Source organism: Penicillium roqueforti (genome assembly GCF_015533775.1).
Source record: "Penicillium roqueforti strain LCP96 04111 chromosome Unknown scaffold_13, whole genome shotgun sequence".
Taxonomy (NCBI): Eukaryota; Fungi; Ascomycota; class Eurotiomycetes; order Eurotiales; family Aspergillaceae; genus Penicillium; species Penicillium roqueforti.
This window is the reverse complement of record NW_024067577.1, coordinates 342,466-361,313: the sequence shown is the minus strand read 5'-3', so window position 1 is coordinate 361,313 and position 18,848 is coordinate 342,466. Positions and strand designations below refer to the sequence as shown.

General features: G+C 50.3%; 9 protein-coding genes across 9 annotated transcripts; 2 read left to right on the top strand and 7 right to left on the bottom strand.

The window, feature by feature from the left end:
* Nucleotides 1–691: 691 nt before the first annotated feature.
* Nucleotides 692–2,788, bottom strand: tah18 (NAPDH-dependent diflavin reductase; the record flags this gene model as incomplete). Its single annotated transcript, XM_039073348.1, has 4 exons — nucleotides 692–2,186; nucleotides 2,247–2,345; nucleotides 2,395–2,570; nucleotides 2,630–2,788. The coding sequence occupies 4 exons, from the start codon at nucleotides 2,786–2,788 to the stop codon at nucleotides 692–694; spliced, it is 1,929 nt and encodes a 642-aa protein (XP_038928490.1).
* A 390-nt stretch (nucleotides 2,789–3,178) lies between these two features.
* Nucleotides 3,179–4,082, bottom strand: LCP9604111_5527 (DNA-directed RNA polymerase III subunit C31; the record flags this gene model as incomplete). Its single annotated transcript, XM_039073347.1, has 3 exons — nucleotides 3,179–3,549; nucleotides 3,628–3,874; nucleotides 3,975–4,082. 3 exons carry the CDS (start codon nucleotides 4,080–4,082, stop codon nucleotides 3,179–3,181), a joined length of 726 nt encoding a protein of 241 aa, XP_038928489.1.
* A 294-nt stretch (nucleotides 4,083–4,376) lies between these two features.
* On the bottom strand, nucleotides 4,377–6,326 carry LCP9604111_5526 (uncharacterized protein; the record flags this gene model as incomplete). Its single annotated transcript, XM_039073346.1, has 1 exon — nucleotides 4,377–6,326. One exon carries the CDS (start codon nucleotides 6,324–6,326, stop codon nucleotides 4,377–4,379), a length of 1,950 nt encoding a protein of 649 aa, XP_038928488.1.
* Nucleotides 6,327–6,385: 59 nt separating this feature from the next.
* On the top strand, nucleotides 6,386–7,885 carry LCP9604111_5525 (COP9 signalosome complex subunit 6; the record flags this gene model as incomplete). Its single annotated transcript, XM_039073345.1, has 3 exons — nucleotides 6,386–6,827; nucleotides 6,895–7,371; nucleotides 7,434–7,885. The coding sequence occupies 3 exons, from the start codon at nucleotides 6,386–6,388 to the stop codon at nucleotides 7,883–7,885; spliced, it is 1,371 nt and encodes a 456-aa protein (XP_038928487.1).
* A 552-nt stretch (nucleotides 7,886–8,437) lies between these two features.
* On the bottom strand, nucleotides 8,438–10,226 carry LCP9604111_5524 (OSTA/TMEM184 family protein; the record flags this gene model as incomplete). The annotated part of the gene is made up of 6 exons (XM_039073344.1): nucleotides 8,438–9,169; nucleotides 9,232–9,381; nucleotides 9,438–9,563; nucleotides 9,621–9,915; nucleotides 9,986–10,136; nucleotides 10,187–10,226. The coding sequence occupies 6 exons, from the start codon at nucleotides 10,224–10,226 to the stop codon at nucleotides 8,438–8,440; spliced, it is 1,494 nt and encodes a 497-aa protein (XP_038928486.1).
* Nucleotides 10,227–10,660: 434 nt separating this feature from the next.
* On the bottom strand, nucleotides 10,661–12,472 carry LCP9604111_5523 (SAP domain protein; the record flags this gene model as incomplete). The annotated part of the gene is made up of 1 exon (XM_039073343.1): nucleotides 10,661–12,472. The coding sequence occupies one exon, from the start codon at nucleotides 12,470–12,472 to the stop codon at nucleotides 10,661–10,663; it is 1,812 nt and encodes a 603-aa protein (XP_038928485.1).
* A 643-nt stretch (nucleotides 12,473–13,115) lies between these two features.
* On the bottom strand, nucleotides 13,116–15,617 carry aguA (alpha-glucuronidase; the record flags this gene model as incomplete). The annotated part of the gene is made up of 1 exon (XM_039073342.1): nucleotides 13,116–15,617. The coding sequence occupies one exon, from the start codon at nucleotides 15,615–15,617 to the stop codon at nucleotides 13,116–13,118; it is 2,502 nt and encodes an 833-aa protein (XP_038928484.1).
* Nucleotides 15,618–16,151: 534 nt separating this feature from the next.
* Nucleotides 16,152–16,707, bottom strand: LCP9604111_5521 (60S ribosomal protein eL30; the record flags this gene model as incomplete). Its single annotated transcript, XM_039073341.1, has 3 exons — nucleotides 16,152–16,247; nucleotides 16,428–16,582; nucleotides 16,638–16,707. 3 exons carry the CDS (start codon nucleotides 16,705–16,707, stop codon nucleotides 16,152–16,154), a joined length of 321 nt encoding a protein of 106 aa, XP_038928483.1.
* A 286-nt stretch (nucleotides 16,708–16,993) lies between these two features.
* met2 (homoserine O-acetyltransferase) lies at nucleotides 16,994–18,551 on the top strand (the record flags this gene model as incomplete). The annotated part of the gene is made up of 2 exons (XM_039073340.1): nucleotides 16,994–17,030; nucleotides 17,095–18,551. 2 exons carry the CDS (start codon nucleotides 16,994–16,996, stop codon nucleotides 18,549–18,551), a joined length of 1,494 nt encoding a protein of 497 aa, XP_038928482.1.
* Between the last annotated feature and the right edge of the window lie 297 nt (nucleotides 18,552–18,848).

Below are 18,848 nucleotides of genomic sequence, written 5' to 3'. Positions count from 1 at the left end.
CGGCTCACGAACACAAGCAATTTCTCTTAAGAAATAACCACGAAATATAGAAAGGCGGCGGTTAACTAGCTATAGAAGTGATATGGGTTACCGACGGCCGCAATTCTCCGCCGTAGTCACACGACCGACCTGCCGAGGTTAACCATACAGCCAGCGGTTTGCATATTGTGATGATGGATATTGTTTTGCATTTGACAAGACTGAGAAGAATAGTCTACTGTAGTCTGTTGATATGGTCATGAATTGTATAGTTGTGTCAACGCCTAGCCCTAACATATATGTCTTTCGTGTAGTTCTCTAGTGAGCTATCCCCGCAAACCACATGTGACTGAATCATCTTGAATCACTCGGCCAAACCGCCATTGAACTGTTAAAGAATTTGGACAAGAGTGACATTGTATACCAAAGCTAGAGGCAGCCAGAGAACAACATCTAGCTATTTAGGTACAGAGTAGACAATGTCATCATTAAATACATGCAAGATAGACAGATATATATTTTCATGATAATGAGCTGTAAAATGAGTAAATGTCTAAGCTTTGACATTACATCGCATTGTAGATACAGGTTGTGACCTCCTATCTGATTTACGTACATATCCAAGGGCATCTTTCCATAACTAGATGTACAACTAGATGTACAATAGAAAATGTCATACTATGCTGTGGTGTAAACCAAGTATTCAAACTGATCACCAAGTCTCTTGTTTGTAACGGCCAGTCTGCTCCATGCTAATGAGATAGCCCTCAGCCTGAGAACGGGTGAAAGGTTGCCCCGGCAAAGGAGCTCCTCCATTTTGGAAGGTTTCGATGAGCGCCTCGCGCACAGCTTGCGGCATGCGGCCCGAGGAACCACAAATGTAAACCGACCCCTGCATATCATGCAACACACAGAAGAAGAGCGCGAAGTTCTCGCGAATGGTATCTTGCACGTAGACCTTGCGTTGCTGATCACGCGAAAAAGCAGTAATCACCTGCAGCGGGATGAGCTTACTGAGCTCCGTCCACTCTTCCTCGAAGAAGAAGTCGGATTCTCGGTTTCGGCCTCCGTATAGGAGAATTGTCGGGCCGATCGGTGGATTGACGTCAGGGTTTTGCTCGCGGTAAGCCTGCACAAGTGCCGCTTTCTCCCAGAGGATGGAGCGCAGGGGTGCAATTCCAGTGCCCGGTCCAATAAGCACGGTTGCTGCGGTTAGTTGCTGAACTGATGACTTGAGCCCGCCGGGTTGGAGCTGGACTTGAAGGGTGCTCCCTGGCCGGAGCACGGAAAGATACTTGGTACAGACTCCCTCGCGGATTCTCTTGATTACTGTCTGGTATTTGACAATGGCAATGAGTAATTCGAACTGTGTATTGCCATCAGCAGTCTGCTTGCGTTTTCCGCCGCTGGCAATGCTAAACTGGCGGGCGCGCATGGCCGGGATAACAGATATTGCGTGCTGCCAGGGAATTTTGACACTGTCGAACTCATGCAAGATCTCAAGTATACTACGTCGTGGGCGTGTCGTGTAATCCCATAGCTCGTCGAGATATTCCGGATTTGTAAATTCTAGTAACCGTTCTTTGTGCATTTCATCGTTGGTGTAATGTGCAATCGTCGAGAAGAAGGACCGGCGGGGTATTCCCTTGACGTCGAGATAGTCTACGAGGAGAGCGCGAAGAGTGAGGTTGGGATATGAGTCGAGGCCAGGAATGGGTGGCGGTGATGGAATATCTCCCATTGGAACGAGAGAGATTGGTCGATCTGCCTGATCGTTCCAACCCATCAAATCAATAAGGGTTTGGACATCAATCGAAGAGCTTTTCGGTGTGATGGCGATCATGTCTCCAGGAACGTAAGAGACAAGGCCTGGGACGGTCAGGGTAATGTGGCGCACATCCTGCCAATGCTTTTGCGGAGTCGCGCGCCGATTTTCAGTCAATGTCGCACATAGCGTATGTGGGATAGGTCGGGAGTCATGGTCCAGATGGTATAGTCCCGGATATTCATCCGTAGAAGCTTGATGTTCATTTGCGACTGCAGCTTGGGGTATTGGGGCCGAATCGTTTTCCACCGCTAATTGCAACTTCCATTTTGGTGGGAGCTGCACATCGTCTGGGATCGGGTGCTGTCCATCAGGGAGAGGATGTCTATCTAGCAAATGTTTTCGGAAGTCCGTCATCCATGGTAGGAAAGTTCCCTCGAGTCTGTGTGTCAAACCCACGTAAGTCGTGGACATATAGCGTGAAGATCAAGATAGTACTCACCCTTCTGGATGTTGCTGGTCTGCCTCGCCTGTGGGATAGATCTCATTTGCGCCTAGTTGTAATAGTCGTTTATAGAGCTTGCGTATCGCCCAGTTGAATCTATCACAATCAGCCATTGAAAACCACAATTGTGGTATAGGTTCCATACTTGGGATACGAGCTATCCCCCAGCCCAAAACAAGTGAAATTTATGCCATTCAAGAAGGTAGCAGGTAGCTTTTTCAACAAGAGCGACTTCCAAAAAGACCGCGCATTGGCCGGCAAATCGCCTTGCCCGGTAGTCGAGGCCACAAATATGGTGAGTGTGTATGAAAAAAGGGACTCCTATAATTTCAGAGGTATTAGGTCTGTAGAGGATCATTGTCTTGCGGATAAGTGCATACCGGCTTGCATTGATTCAACTCGGATACATGCGTCGCAAAACGGAGTCGCTCAGTCAAGGCGCCCAATTCCTCGGCCACTTCCTGCGCATTGCCCGTTTCGGAGCCATAGAGAATGAGCACAGACCGTTCTAAGGGACGTAGACTTTGGGTGTCGCCCATTCTGCGCTCTGATGTGGAAGTGTCTGAACAATTTCTGCTTTGCCCCTCCAAAAATCGGCTGACGTCATCAAAAGCCCAATCAACCTTTCTTATCGAATACCCACCGCCTTATCTACCACCGACATCGGAAGGTTATATCGGATGCATTGTTTCGTAAGAGTACCTTGAATATATAGACATTGAGGATAATTTAATTCTATGATTGTATTATGTTAAGAATCTTAGGTCTAAGCCTGGGCTACTGGGAGTTATCTGCGCTCAGCACACCGAATAATTCACAGTGGCATTGGATAGATATACAGGACATGCCAATGAGGCATAAACCAGATCGCTGAAGAGCCATAGTAAGGCTAAATTGAAAATTAAAAAAGGGTATCGTGAATCTGCTTTTCAGAAGTCATCGTCGCCACCACCTCCACCGTCTTCATCACCCACATCGTCTTCTCCGTCATCGAAGTACTGTTCGGCGTTGTAATCGCCGCCCATTTCATCATCATCGTCGGAGAAGTCGTCGTCCATAATTTCCTCTTCCTGTTCATCATCCCCATCAAGCAATGCGGCTTCGTCCGCATCTGCATCGCCCTCATCCTCGTCTTCGCCGACAGCTACGCGCTTCGCAGGTCCAGTATCGTCTTCTTCATCTTCGAAGCCGCGCTTCACTACAGCGGCTGAAACCTGGGCCTGGTAGCCATCTAGGGACGCGTCGGGTCGGAAGTTTGGCTGGAGGGTTTGCCATAGCTCGCGGGGGAAGAATTTCAAGACTGAGTGGTTCAAGCATGCGGGGTTAGTCATATGCAGCCGTGGAAAAGAAATGATTAACGCTGGTAAAAATAACTTACAATAAGATCGTCCGGTGATCTTGGGGAGAGTGCGCCGTTTCTTTTGATACCGCCCAGAATAAGCGGGCATGCCGTGGAAAGCGTCAAAGTTGGCGCGCGCAGCGCTGCCTTTTTTGGCGTTGGAAGATGACGCATCGAGAACAGAGTAGTAGGGACCCTCGTGAAAGCTCTCGCGCAACCCTCGGTAGTAGTCTACCTGGGTTTGTTCCGCGGGGCTCAACTTCCGAGCAAAGGGGACAGTATATTTCTGAGGAAAGAGGGCGTTAGGCTCTGTAGCTTTCGACATGGTGGGGATTGGATTGAAAGATGAAAATTTCCTGGAGAGCCAGGCCAAGAAGCAAACATACAGGGTATAACGGCGTTGGAGCTGTGTCTGGCTCCCCACCAGGGTCGGCGTCCCAAGTAAACTCTGTGCCGGGGGGTTTCTTGCCCTTTGGCGCCCCACGACGTGACATAATTGCCGTAATAAAACGTCACTTACTATGGGTTAGCGAATATGGAATATTCTTCATGAAATAACTGCGGATAGATGATGACTCCGGAAAAATATATTTCTTCACCGCCCACCCGAAACAGCACTAGGGCTGGCAGATTCTCTAAATGCTTCCCCGCGCTAAGATAACAATGCAGATCTCTACGGAGTACATCTACAATAGACTTGAGCTTGATATTGTTCTTAATTGAACACGAGAAAGAATACACGAGAACAAACTAGACCGCTTCATGTGCTTTTCAAATTTATTGCGACTTCATAGCCCGGCAGCCATTACTTCAGCACCGCCAAATTGTACGGGTCCCCGGGGACCCTCGTTCACACGCTGTTGGAGGGTTCGCATGATATCCTCAAACCCTTCCACTTGGCCATCTGTTTCTTGCAACCGGTTGTGCAGCGCTACGATAACATCATGTTTCGCAGTGGCAACTTTCCAAACGACATTCTGGGAATCAGCTGCACCACCCCCGACGAAATCAGCGTAGGAGCGAGGTGGCTTGAAAAGATATGGAAGAAGGGTGGTTAGGGCAGGTGGAGTGAGAACTGCCCATGCTCCAGAGGTGGGGAAAAACCCATTAGTAGCCGGGGATAGCTGATCTAGATCCTTTTCGGAGGGCAGCTGGAACCGCGATGAATCGGTGTTGGCGGGTGCTGAAGGTGAGAGTTTCCAGTTCGCTGTTGTAATAGCCCCCATGAAAGAAATAGCCGACAAAGCAACATCTTTCATCACTAGGACGTCGGCAGCACCCACGACATTGTCCCAGAAAGTGGGGTGTTGGTTGACATAGAGGAAGTAGAGGATGCGCGCTGCGGCTGCTTCGCGGTCCCAGTCAGTTGGAGTTGAGCCGGATGTGTTCAAGTTCATTGAATCAGAGATTCCAGTTCGCTGAGGTCCGTGGAAAATTTTCGCCAGAACGCCCAGAGCTTCACTATTCGGAGGGTTTGTGGGAATTGCAAGAACCGGGTTGGCACCATATATACCTGCCTCTACGAGAAGCACTCGGGGCAGTGAAGCTAAAATAGCAAGGTGACCTGTGGGTACTTCGCCGTGTGCCCATTGTGCACTAGCAATGGCGAGGGATCTATTGATGCGGGAGATAATCGCGTCAAGTAGGGTAGAGGGGTTCTGCAACAAGTGGTTGGGATACATCTCGGCATATCGAGCCACATATGCCATGATTGGGCCGGATAGGTAGATAAGATCCACCGAGTCTAGCTTGGACTCATCGAGATAATAACTCAGCACTTTAGAATGCAGTTGGTGTTCGACAAGGAAGTCGAGGGCAGGGGACGAAAAAGTCGAAGTAGACTGCACAGATCTTCGAGCGACGAGGCCCGGTCCATCGATCTCTAGCAGCTCGCGGAAGAAGTTGAGCAGTGTCATATACATCAAGACATCGCTCACTTGGACCATATGACAGGTTGCAAAATGAAGGAGACTACTGCTCTGGTATTTGGCCTCGATTTCCGGTACTTGGGTGGTTGAGATGATGTCCCAGCGTAATCTTCCGGCTTTCACTAAGAGTGTCATCAGCCTGCCCTGTGCGATCGTTCTTTCGCCTTTAGAAAGATCACCAGGGGCATCACTCTGGAGGCTGCATAGCCCGAACAATAGACCGTAGACATCCTTATCAGTGAATACCCTCCTCCACAATAGTCCCTGTCCTGCATGACTTGCATTACCAGTATGCTCATATTCCCCAGTTTCCAGGTGATTCGCAACGTCAACCTCCAAAAGCGCCCATAATGTGTCAAGTGCAGCCTGTGCGACTTCGCCCGAAGATGTTGAAAGCCATAGCTCCACGAGTGAAGCCACCAAATCCGAATCACCAGCAACTATAGCAGCTTCACTGTATTTCTGCCCGGCTTTAGCTAACAGTGAAAGAGCTAGGAGGTTGATTGGTGGTGATGGGGCCTTGAAGCCAGCGACAAGATTGATCGGGGGATCGATAGATTGGAGATTGGTGAATGTGAAGTAGGCGGTGGCTCGGATGCCGAGAGTTGTAATAGGCGTAGGGTCTTCTTGCAAGATGGGAAGGAGCGCCGAGATTTGCGACAGAAGAGTGGCAGGGACTATGGGGTCGGTGTTTTCGACTAGTTGCAACTTCAACTTGTCGATGAGAGGAATGTCCAAAGCCGTGGAGGGGTTCTCCTGGACTTGAGCGAGGTGTGATTTCACTGCATCAAAGGTTGAAGGGACAGACATTGTGACTTCTTGGGATATCTTCAGTTCTTTTAAAAACCATTCACAGACTTCAAACTGAGATGGACGCCTTCGTGACAGGTGAAGCTCGTCCTTCGCGCCTCCGCCGCGGGGAAAGCTCGTATCAGCCTCAGGCATCAACACCAAGCCGACCAAACATGACCGCATCGACTAACCGTCTCTACTACTCAGTCATTCACCACAAGTTCCTCCGCATCCCAGGATTGCCTACAGTCATGGAGCCTCCACAGAGTCTAGTTTCTCAGAAGTCATCCGATTCGGGTCTCCATATCCAGCTACACCCACTCGTTCTTCTCACTGTCTCCGACCAAATTACCCGACACGCTGCCCGACAGCAGCATGGGCCGATAATCGGCGCTCTTTTAGGTCAGCAGAATGGACGAGAGATAACACTTGAGCAAACGTTCGAGTGTCCAGTTACTTGTGGACTGAACGATGAGATTATCTTGCCGGCGGCATGGTTTGAAGAACGTCTTCAGCAGTGTACGCGAAACCCCTCACGAGATCAATTAGGTCTCCTCTTAGCGAGTACAAACTGACCATATTACAGTCAAGGATGTGCACAAAGACCCCGCGCTCGACCTTGTTGGATGGTGGTCAACCGCGCCATGGACTGGACCCAATGACGCCCATCTCCCCCTCCATCGACAGATCCTCCAGGACTACAACGAATCTGCCGTCTTCCTCGCCTTCCACCCTTCACAGCTCCAGGCTTCAAGTTCAAATAGCGGCAAACTTCCCCTAACCGTGTACGAAAGTGTTCATGAAGGCGATACTGCCCCCGATGCAAGCAAGGACATGCAGGTTGATGGCGAGGAGTCGGTGCCGAATATCAAATTCAGGGAGCTGCCCTACTCAATGGAAACGGGAGAATCAGAGATGATTGGTATCGATACTATTGTCCAGGCCTCTGGCACCGCTTCTTTGAATGCGACACAGGAGCCAACCAAGCGTGCGAAGCAGAAAGAACAGAAAGAGCCAAATAAGCAGAGCTCGCAGGTTGAACTCTCACAAGAGGAGGAAGAGTGTAAGTTTTCACAGTCTCAACACAACTGCAGCATGGATGGTTGATACTAACCGATGGAAAAGTAATCGCAAGCCTCAGCACTCGTCTCAATGCCGTTCGCACCCTCGAATCCCGCATCTCCCTCATCAAATCCTACCTCTCCAGTCTCTCAGAGGCGGATTTCAGCTTAGATCGATCAAAGGAAAATACATCCGCCACTAAGCTGTCACACCCAATCCTCCGCAACGTCAACTCTCTTCTCTCGCACCTCTCTATCCTTTCTCCGTCAGAGCAAAGCACCTTCACCACCGAAGTACTCTCGCAAAGCAACGACGTCCTATTGATCTCACTACTTGGCCAACTTGGCGACAACGTCAAGGCTATGCGCGAATTGGGCCGCAAATCTGCAGTCATCCAGACTGCGCGTCACGTAGCCACCGCGCGCAAGGATTCCTCCATGCTCCAAAGGGGCTTCAATGAGGATTTCTATGGCCCAGGTGGGCGTGGAGGTCCTGGAAGTGGGATGTATTCGTGATAGCCAGTTCTTGAGTGTTTCCACGATCAGCCCATGAAAATACCCCCCAAATGGTAATATGCCGGATCTTGGGCCTTGTCTTTCACTTGCTTTGCTTAGACAGTGTTCATTTCTGGCCCATTCAAGGCCATTTAGACGAAATAACGAACTTCGATATGATTTCTTCCTCTTTTTTCCTTGTCCAATCGGTGACACTAGAAGTCAAGCCCAAACGATACTATACAAGAAATATAACCTCAACGATACTAGGAGAATGTGCGTCGATGGGGATATAGCAGATAAAGAATAATGAAAGGAATAAGGGAATAAGAATAGAACAAAAAAAAAACAAAAACATGCCGCTATGCAACAGGCGGGTATCCATACCTATCCAAACAACGGGACAAAAAGAAAAAAGTAGAAGCGCAAAAAATCTCGAAGTGCTCATGGGTAGCGTGAGGTAAAAGAACCAAATCTGCAGCTCAATAACAGGGGAAACATGCATACAAAGCAAGCCCTGCCAATATAAGATGTGTTGTCTATACTGAGTTATAATTGAATCATAGACATGGATCATGAATGATGATACGGAGGAGGAGGATGGTAAGGATCCGGAATGGGTATAGGGAATTGCTCGCGGAGAGGACCGTTGGGCGAGGAAACGCGGATCGGCGATTCCGACTGCAGATTGTCAGGACTGGAATCGTCATAAGATGACGGGCTTCGCTCGTAGAATCTTGTTGGCGGGTTTTGGAACTCATCGAGGTCCGACGCATACGGCGAAGTGCCCGTGAGCGATATCTCAGGGTTGGATTGCGCGTTGGCCAGAAGCACATCGTCCTCTTCGTAGGGCCGGTCCCCATAGCGGCCCATTACGCCTCCAGGCGTGCCAGTTCCGTGTTGGGTGAGTTCGCGGCCATCTTGGGGTGGCTGGAGGCCCAGTGACTGGTCTTGTACGTGATAACTGGGGTCCAGCATACGATTTTTGCGGCCGACGAACAGCCAGCGGGCACTTCGACCGATGGCTTTGAGAAGGTCCAATGGGTTCATGGCATCAATCAAGGCCCTTTCACCGTAGCGCCCACCTTGATATGCCACCTTGCCGTTGCCGTAGAAATCGGTCACTTCACTTGGCAGGTTATAGAGGGCGTAGCACTCCCATGGGAAGGCCCAGAGATGGAGTATACCAAATATAGCCATTTCAATGTTGATCAGCAGCTCCGGGAGCCCAACTTTGAAATCGTTCAGGGCGATTTTTTCAGTCGATGCAAGAACACCCTCGGAAACTAGAAGACTGATGAGTGTCTAAAGTAAATACGAGTTAATAAATAAATCACTTTATCAGAAGATGACGCGAAAATTCTTACTGACTGCCAGAATGACAGGAAAATGACGAGCTTAATTGACACGATCTTCAAAAATGGCTGATATTGCTTGATGTCTTGACTGGTCTGTTGGTAGAACTGGATTAGGCAGTACATGGCGATGGTGACAGAGACCGATTCGATGACGATGGTCTATCAATAGGTTATTAGTGGATCGACAGGATAAAGCGCAAGACTTGGTCACATACCCAGATATGCGAAAACGCGGGACTCAGCGACGCCTCGCAGTAAAGCCCAAAAGCCTGCGTGACAACCGCAACAATGGTCATAAGAACGCGCATGACACAATATTGGAATACCCCGACCCAGACAATCTGCACAATGATCAGTATTCTAAAACTCCCGACATCTGGTCAAGTCCATCATCTTACATTGAACCATGTCAATCCACTGCGCGGAGTCCGCCAGAGGCGCTCGCCACCCCAGGTCTTTTGAAACCAATTCAACGGCCAGAGCCATTCTTTCGGATGAATCCCACGGAAGTATTCCTTCTGGCTGTGCAGATCCGGGGCGATATAGTGGCACATGAGGGAGAAGAAGGCGGAGATACAGAACGCTTCGTAGCAGTCGCCGAGAACCTCAAAGTAGACGGAGTCCTGGTAGAAGAATATGCTAAGCCATGCGACAAGGGAATAGACGGGGACCATGAATAGGATGCGGATAATACTGCGGGGACGAGGACCATGTCAGCAATGTTTGGGATGCCTTAACCGCTACCCTAGAGAGGCGCACTTACTGTCGCTGTTCGATCGGCTTGCTGTAATGTGTCGCATGTAGCATAATCAGGGCGAAAGATACAAGACAGGCGATAATAGCGCAAGCGCCGCCCACCAAGAGCGCGAGGAGATGAAATGAAATGCCACCATCCCAGAGTGCGATCTCCTCAACTATTTCCGATCAGTCACCCTATTAAGGCGCGGGGGGAGGGGCAACACACTTGTTTCGGTCTCTGTGGTATTACACACTGGCCAGCCCATGATGGCTGCTAGGGTGAAAATGGCAAAGAGGACGGTTGACGGAGTGAACCTTTTTTTCCCCTTTATCTTCTTATCCGGATCGACAGGGGAAGACGCCACCGGTGATCAACAAGAAAATATTGAAGCAGCAACTATTTCCATACGAAGCCCGGAGTAAGCGAGGAAAGGAGATGACGTTGTGGACTGGTTATGCATAATCTGGCAGCTCTTCATAATCCGCCGATATCCTAGGGATCACCGGAAGCTGAAAGGGTCTTTATGTTGTAGGGCTATGATCTATTTTTAACCGCTTGAGTGGACCCAACACGTACAATATATGTTGTATTGGGCGAATAATACAGGGCGCTACATATTTTTTGACATTGGATTCTTATTTGCAGACGCTAGGAGTCTATTGTACATGGCCAATGGCAATGCTTTGAGCATTCGAAAGTTCAAGACCGCCAGGAATCCCCACGCCGTCCGCCACGTCCACGTCCACGTCCACGTCCACGAGGTCCAGGTCCAAATCGTTCGGGGCCGATGTCGATGAACTTATCCTCTGCTTCGAAAGTAATTCGCCGCATCTCGTCGCCACCAGGACGTGGGAATGTTCCCTTCTTAATCAGCTCATCAAATTGGTCCAGACGTTTGTCGGCAACGGGACGTGGAACGGGAAGGTAGTACAGCTTGGGTTTGGTGGTGGTAGATTCGAACAATTCATCCAGAGGCTTGAAGCCCTGTCCAGGTCGTGACGAGGGTGCGGGAGCCACAGGGGCCACAGGAGCGACAGGAGCCGCGGGAGCCGCGGGAGGCGCATATGAGGGGCGACGGCCATATTGTTCCATATCACGGCGCGGGCCCAAGGGAGGAGTACGATTGAAACCTGATTCACGTCGTCCAGAGGGAGTGGAGCCCACCTCGGCGAGGGTAGCCGTAGTTCCGTCATCAGTGGTCTCATATCTCACTTCCCAACGGGCAGCAGCGCCAGCGCGGTCTCGGGATTTCTCTTCAGTCTGAATCCATTCCTTGATCTTCTCGTCAGGGATAAAATCGGCTCGAAGGCTCTTGCGGTTGCGCTCGTTGGGCCACACAGTCCCTTGGACGGCGGAACGAACCCGCGAGGCGGCCGCGATACTGGTGAAGCTTACAAAACAGTGAGTTTTGATAGCATCAAGATAGAAATCAATAATATCATCGGAATCGGGGGTTCCGGGGGTGGAAGTGAGGCTGGCTAGGTGTTTGCGGAGTGCAGTCGGCTGGAGTGGGCGCATGAGGCCGTCGATGTAGAGGGCAGAAGTTGCAGGGTGCAACGCAGGGGTTATTTCTACATCTTGCATTGTAATATCTCCCGGGGGAGAGGTGAGTTGAGAGGATGCACTGGTAGGTGCAAATAGGTTGCGGAACCGAGCATCTTGCTTGGTGGGAGTTTTGTGTGAATCTGTTTGGGTCTCGATAGGTTGCTTGTCTGTGTGGTTCTCTGTTGAAATCTGGTCTTCAGGCTTCAAATCGCCGAGCGCCTCGTCGCGAGAAGCAGACACCTCATCGTCTTTCAGCAACGCGCGGGGGGTTGTTTCCTTTGCGCGAGCCTTCTTGTTCGCAATCTCCTCTAGACTAGGAGCCGGGCTCTGACTGCGGCGTTTCCGTTTGCGTGTATCCTCCAATGCCTCTTCTACTGGGAGAGATGCCGTGTCAGTCTCAGAAGTCTGGGCAGTGGAGATCGGTTTTTCGTGAGCGTTCGCAGGGTCCTCGTTCTTCGCATCTTGGGTTGCTTCTTCCATTGGTGGCTGGGAAGATGCGGCTGCAACACTGTGATCCTTAGGGCTAATTGTCTCTGTTTGTGTCTCGGCAGGCTTTGCGACGTCTTCAACTTTTTGCGATTTCCCATCTGCTGCCGAAACTTCATCTGCTTGGGTCGGCTCATCTGCCTGCGTGTGTCCATTTTGAGCTTGCTCTGACACTGAAACGGGTGCTGTTATTTCACCAATATGTGAGATTGATTCATCCTTTCCTTGTTCAAGCTGTTCGTTCTCTGGTTGTTCGGGCTGCGACGTCGCTTGCGAAACAGCATCCGGCGCAGATGGCTGTGATGCGGTGGATTCTTCTGCTGGAGTTGTTTCTGCAGTTGTAACCTGGTTTGTCTGTGAGTCAAGCTCAATCAATTTGTCAATGAATTGCTGCTTGAGGCGGAGGCCAGCCTGAGAGACGCCGCGCCTCTTGCATTCGGCCTTCAAATCAGCCACTTTCAACGATGAATAGTCACTCATGATGACAAATTCTCCGTATCAAAGGTCGATGGGAAAATTCAACTTTGTATGAGAGGAGACCAGTTGCTTATTTCAGAAGGAATAAGACAATTGGTTGGAGCGCAGGGATTGAATATGGGGACGCGATGGAAATGGAAATGCGCGCCTATGATGTAGGACGCTAGCCATATATGGACTAGCGTCAATATTGAACAATTTAACCGGACAACTACAACGTATAAGTTCCTCTCAATCATTTGAAACAATCAAGAAACATAAGACCTATCTGAGAGATTTGAGAGAGATTTAAGAAAGTCCAAATAGGTTTGTTCAAGCACATAAATCGACTATCTATAGCAGACTGATAAACCAGCGGCTGAAGTAAACTAGCATTGCGGTCATACGGTTAAGACGCACAGAAAGAAAAGGGACATTGATAGTTACAGGAGGATGGCTTCGCTTCCTATCTCAACTGAGACTACATAGTACTTCTAGTGGATAGAAAGATTTTGAATGTTACACATGTGGTACATTATTTGCTTTGTATAAACTGTGTCACTACCTGCTTCATTACCACCACTTTTCTTCAGAAGATTGTCATACAGTAGTTAGTTGGAGTGAAACACTGCACTTAGAGAAGTAGCCAAGGTAGACAAGAGTGCTTCTAATCTACAATACCCGCTGGCAGCAAAGCCACATAGTCCAATGGCGCGAACTCAGTGCCATTAGGCATACCGACAATCTTCAAGGTATTACCCTTATGAATCTTGACACCCCGGAACTTGATACGAATCGCCGAATGTCCATCTAAATAGATAGAAGGTGTGTGGCTCAAGACATCTTCACTATTACCAACCCATTGGCCGATTTCGTGATCATTCAGATAGATCTTCCACCGTGACTGGCCGCCGTATACATCGTAGTAATTCACAGCAAGGTCATAGGTGCCAGAGGGAAATTTTATTTTGGTTGAAGCGGTGCCAGCTGTATTGTTGGAAGTTGTAACAATTGCAACTGAGCCCGAGGCTGTTTCGAAGGGGCTGACGGTGTAAGCTTCGTAGCCATCTAACTCCATATCTTCCGCTTCGATACGCCACGGGTGATGGCCGGCCCGCTTGGACTCGTCAGGGATTCCAGAAAGATTGTAATAAAAGTCATTGATTGCATCTCTCCATACAATCGAGTGGCCGCTCTGGTAGTCTAGGAAGTGCCGAACATGGTTGTATCGCTCAGTATCAATTTTGCCATGAAGCGATTTCCACTGCGTAAGGAAGGTCTGTGCAGTCTCGGCTCCGCGGTAGTGCTCGTCGTAGAAGTGCTGAATAACGGTCTTGCCCGAGTGCAGACGGTGAGTGTATTTCACATGGTGGAACCAGAGTAGGAGATCGTCTGGGGTGGTCTCGATGTTCTCATACATGGCAGCGATTTCATCCGGATATTGGCCTGAAAAACCTGTGCCGTTTGCCACCGTCCGATCCATTCCAATGCTGGTTTGGTCAGCGCGGGTCCATTGGCCCCAGCCATTGTTGTCTTGGGAGGCAGGGCTGGGACCGTAGTGAGTGTATAGAATATCTGTCAAGGTCTGGATGCCCAAATTCCCACTGTATTGTTCGTAGGCAGGCCAAGATTCCATTGACATCCGAGTGATGGTGCCGAGTACCTTGCGGTCCAGCCCAAAGGTCAGTCTGATCCAGTCTTGCAGAATGTCCTGGGCATCGTCTGCCGGGTTCCAAGCCAAGCGACCATAAGCATATAGGTTTGACATGGACAGGTGGCTACCAAGCCAGGTGGTGTTTGTGCCTACATTGACAACAGCTGCTGATCCGCCTAGTCTGCGATTGAACCGTTTACCAGCCACGATATCGCGAACCAATGATGGCTGGTGGTCGACACGGAGGTCGGTGTCTAATATGGTCTTCCAAAGAGGAGCAATATAGACCAAATGCGACTGTTGCCCAAGGTATTCCTGCGTAACCTGTAGTTCAATGGCCATACTGGTATTGAACAAATTTGCAAACAATGCCGATGCTGGCTCACGGATCTGGAAATCGATAGGGCCGTATTTGATCTGGATCACCACGTTGTCGTCAAACTCTCCATCTAGATCCTTGAAAAATTCCACGGCAGCCTTCGCACGATCATCCGTCCAGACTGATTCGTTCAGCTGATTGTAGACAAACGCACGATACATGACAATGCCACCGTAGGGCTGGACTTCTTTGGCGAAAAGATTCGCTGCATCTGCGAGGGTCCTGTTATATGTCTGGGGGCCTGGCTGTCCCTCCGAGTCAGCCTTGACGAGGTACCCAGCCATGTCAGGAACTAGATCATAGATTTGAGTCGTAATATTCGACCACCACGCGATGACAGATGTATCGAGGGGATCGAAAGTGCTGAGCCCTCCATAAGTCTGAGGGGATGCGAAATTGAGCGATAGACCAACTTGTATACCGTATGGACGGAAGACATCAGCAATTCGAGCCACCCCGTCGAGGTTTGTGGGATTCAAGAGGGTAGCATCCGCATTGACATTGTTAATGACGACAGCATTGATTCTGATCGAGGCCAAAAGGCGGGCGTATCCAGCAACACGGGTTAGGTCGTCGACGATTTGACCGTCCTTGAAGAAGATAGAGGGGCCGCCATAGCCGCGTTCGATTCTTCCATCCATGTTGTCCCATTGATTCACCCAGCGAATCGGTGCAGAAGGATTGGTTGCATAGGCGACCTTGGAGAAGTTTCCCTGAGCAAGCATCGACAAGTATTCAAAGGTGCCATAGAGAGCACCTCTCTCATTTTGTCCAAGGATTTGGACATTGCCCCCTTTCGTGTCGAGCCAAAAGCCATCTTCTTCCAGTTCAGGTACACTGTTCACAGCGCCACAGCTTTTGCGATATTGATCAACCGTGCCAACAACGACTGAGGATATATTGCAGTTGTGTGTGACTTGCACACTCTTCCCATAAATACCCTTGAGACCATTCTGCAACTCCGTCCCTGCAACATACACCGGACTTGTCTCAGTCGCATTGAGGATGCTGATACTGGAAGGGAGATTGTAATGACATTGGCCTGAACAGGGTAATGATGCGTACCGCAGCCAGCCATTGAGGCCATTCTCAGCGGCTGCAAAGCCCAAGGAGACAAAAAAGAGAAGTGTACGCATTGTAGCCAAAGTTTCTGGTCATACTTGATCACTCACTGAAGATCAAGTTCCTCCTTTATATGGAACTGCTCGTGAACATCGGGAGACTCGTCGGTGGCACATAGTTCCTCGGAAAACTTCAGGCTAAATGAGTGGTCTGTCCAAGCCAAGCAATACAGGCTGTATGTACTTACAGTGCTTCCCCGCAAAGATTGCGGAGTTGCGTGGGGATTGATCTGGCACGGACATCAATGCTGATTTCTTAGGATCGAGATCAGCGCCACGAAGCCGTATAGGTGTTATAGATAAGGTCTAATTTAGACATGAACGGCCAGACTCATGATAATAGAATGCATTTTTGGTATTACATTTAGGCTATTTCTATGAAATGGCGAGTCCGAGGACAAGCGCATTTAACAAGCGGTCCAGTATCTTGGCACTTGTCTAGAATATGCCTAGTTTGGAAGATCCGTGATTCATCATTATTCATGTGGAAAATTTTGTTCAAGAATGGTTCAAGATTCTATTTTTATGGCTCGCAACAGGGCGACACGCTTAAGCCTCACGGCTCAGGATGTCGGAGTCACCGGCATCGAGGATAGCCATGGCGGAGCAGCGGAAGAGCTTACCGCAAGCGGTACCGAGCTCAATCTATAGGGCGAGTTAGTCCAATTCGCTCTCCGGGACACCTTTCGGCAATCCCTTCGCTGAGCAACTTCACTCTCCGAAGTGGTAGTTTTGACCACTTCTTCTCTGAGTAGTGTAGCTGACTCCGAGGTGCGACAGCCATTTTCAGGCTGCCGACCCGAAGGAAAGGGGAATGGAACGTACGTTGTTGCCGTTGAAGTGGTGAACGGGGGTCTTGGCGAGCATGGCGTAGTACTCAAGCTCGGACTTGCGCAGAGGAGGGCAGTTTCCGGAGATGAGGACCAGCTTGGCCTTGCCAGAGCGGAGAGTCTTCATGGTGGACTTGGTACCCATGGTAACTGAGAGAAAATGTTAGCAAATTGCTCAATTGTGCGATCGAGAAAAGCTGCGTACCCTTGCCAGACTTCATCACAAGCGCCAGGCGCGAGGAGAGGGTGTCACCGGACTTCTTAGTCTTGACCATTTTGAATGTTTTGAGGGGTTGGCTCGTAAGAAGGTTTGTTGGATGGTTGGCTACGGAGGAAGAGAATTCGCACAGATGAAAAATAAGGTCAAGTGTGGAGCGAGCCCTAGTGGCACGTGATGTGGCGCACGTGACTAAATACCGCTTTATTTTCTGCCAGCGGGACCGGAAGCCAAGTTATTCCAAGGCGCGGGGGTTTTGACTCACTCGATTTTGTTACAAGTACAGCCTGTTCTCATTTTCCAATTCGTGTTTTTCTTCATTTTGCAAATTGTTGTCTTTCACAATGGCTGATACTAGCAGTGCTTCTACTGCGCAATACCGTCAGTCTATCCTCCACTCTATCCCTCCCAATTCTTCCCAATGAACCGCTACTAAATCCCGTAGAGAGAGTCGATTCGCAACCTGAGAACCCTTATGCCCAGTTGATCGAGGATCAATCCATTGCGATCATCCCGTCCTTCAAACTTGAATCCGGTGTTACCCTTCATAATGTCCCGGTCGCATACACCACTCGCGGAACACTCGCTCCTAATGGCGCCAATGTGCTGGTGATCTGTCACGCTCTTAGTGGCAGTGCCGATGTCGCTGACTGGTGGGGTCCTCTTCTTGGTGGTCCTGGCCAAGCATTCGATGTCTCCCGGTTCTTCGTGATCTGCCTTAACAGTCTGGGCAGCCCGTACGGGAGTGCAAGTGCTGTGACCTACAAGGATGGTAAGCCTGAAAATGGCTACTATGGACCCGAGTTCCCCTTAACGACTGTCCGTGACGATGTCAACATCCACAAACTCGTGCTGGACGACCTCGGTGTTAAGCAGATTGCTGCGGTGGTTGGAGGATCCATGGGTGGAATGCTCACCTTGGAATACGCATTTTTCGGCAAAGACTATGTGCGAGCTATTGTGCCCATTGCGACTTCGGCGCGTCATTCCGCGTGGTGCATTAGTTGGGGCGAGGCACAGCGACAGAGCATCTACAGTGACCCGAAGTATGACGATGGCTACTATGCGTTCAACGATCCGCCAGCCACCGGCCTCGGTGCCGCTCGCATGTCAGCACTCCTCACTTACCGTAGCCGCAATTCATTCGAGTCTCGGTTCGGTCGCAATGTACCGGATCCAACCAAGCCGCGGAACATCAACGGCACCGAGAGGCTCCCCACTCCCCCGAACGAGCACTGGGCCATCCACAACGACGGACACCGTGGCGGGACAACTTCACGTTCGGAGAGCAGACAAGGCTCACCGGCTCCTGCAAACAAGGCCGATGTCCAGTTCATGGACCCGCAATTCTCTGGCACCAAAACATTCGCCCCTGAGGTCGACGAAAAGCCCAAGCTGACTGCATCCGGCCGTCCTCGTCCTCCGACCTACTTCTCTGCACAGTCATACCTTCGTTACCAGGGTGACAAATTCGTCAAGCGATTCGATGCCAACTGCTACATCGCCATGACCCGCAAGCTCGACACGCATGACGTGTCCCGCCGGCGCGGCAATTCCAGCGCCGACACTGAGGATACTGTAGCTGAGGCGCTCGGACGCGTAGAGCAGCCAGCTCTTGTTATCGGTATCGAGTCGGATGGTCTGTTCACCTTCGCGGAACAAGAAGAGGTTGCAGCTGGCATCCCCAATTCTCGCCTCCGTCGCATCGATAGCCCCGAGGGCCACGACGCGTTCCTGCTTCAATTTGAGCAAGTCAACCGCCACATCGTCGAATTCTTCCACGAAGTCCTGCCCGATATCATGGCCAAGTCAGGCGATGGTGCCGCTGTGGCCAGTGTCACTAAGCTGACCAAGAGCAGCACCTTCGGCGAGGCCGAGGTGGAGGATATCACCGCTTGGTAAAGCGGCGAAAAAAAAAAAAAGTATTGTCAGGCGCAGTGATTTCTGCAGCCAATCCCATGCTCTAACTGGGTCCAGAATCCCGTGCAGGGGTCCGCGACCGGATAGATGTCGTGGCGCAGGGGAAGTAGGGTTGCCGTTCTTTTTTCCATTCCGCCAGTTAGGGAGATGAGCATCCAACTGCCTCTCCCGTCTCTCACTTGGTAATTGTCCTTGTCCGAGAAGACTGTCAAAGAAGCATCCAACTGCTCTCCATCCGACCCACCGGGTCAATTTCCCCCGGGAGGATACCTCGGGGAG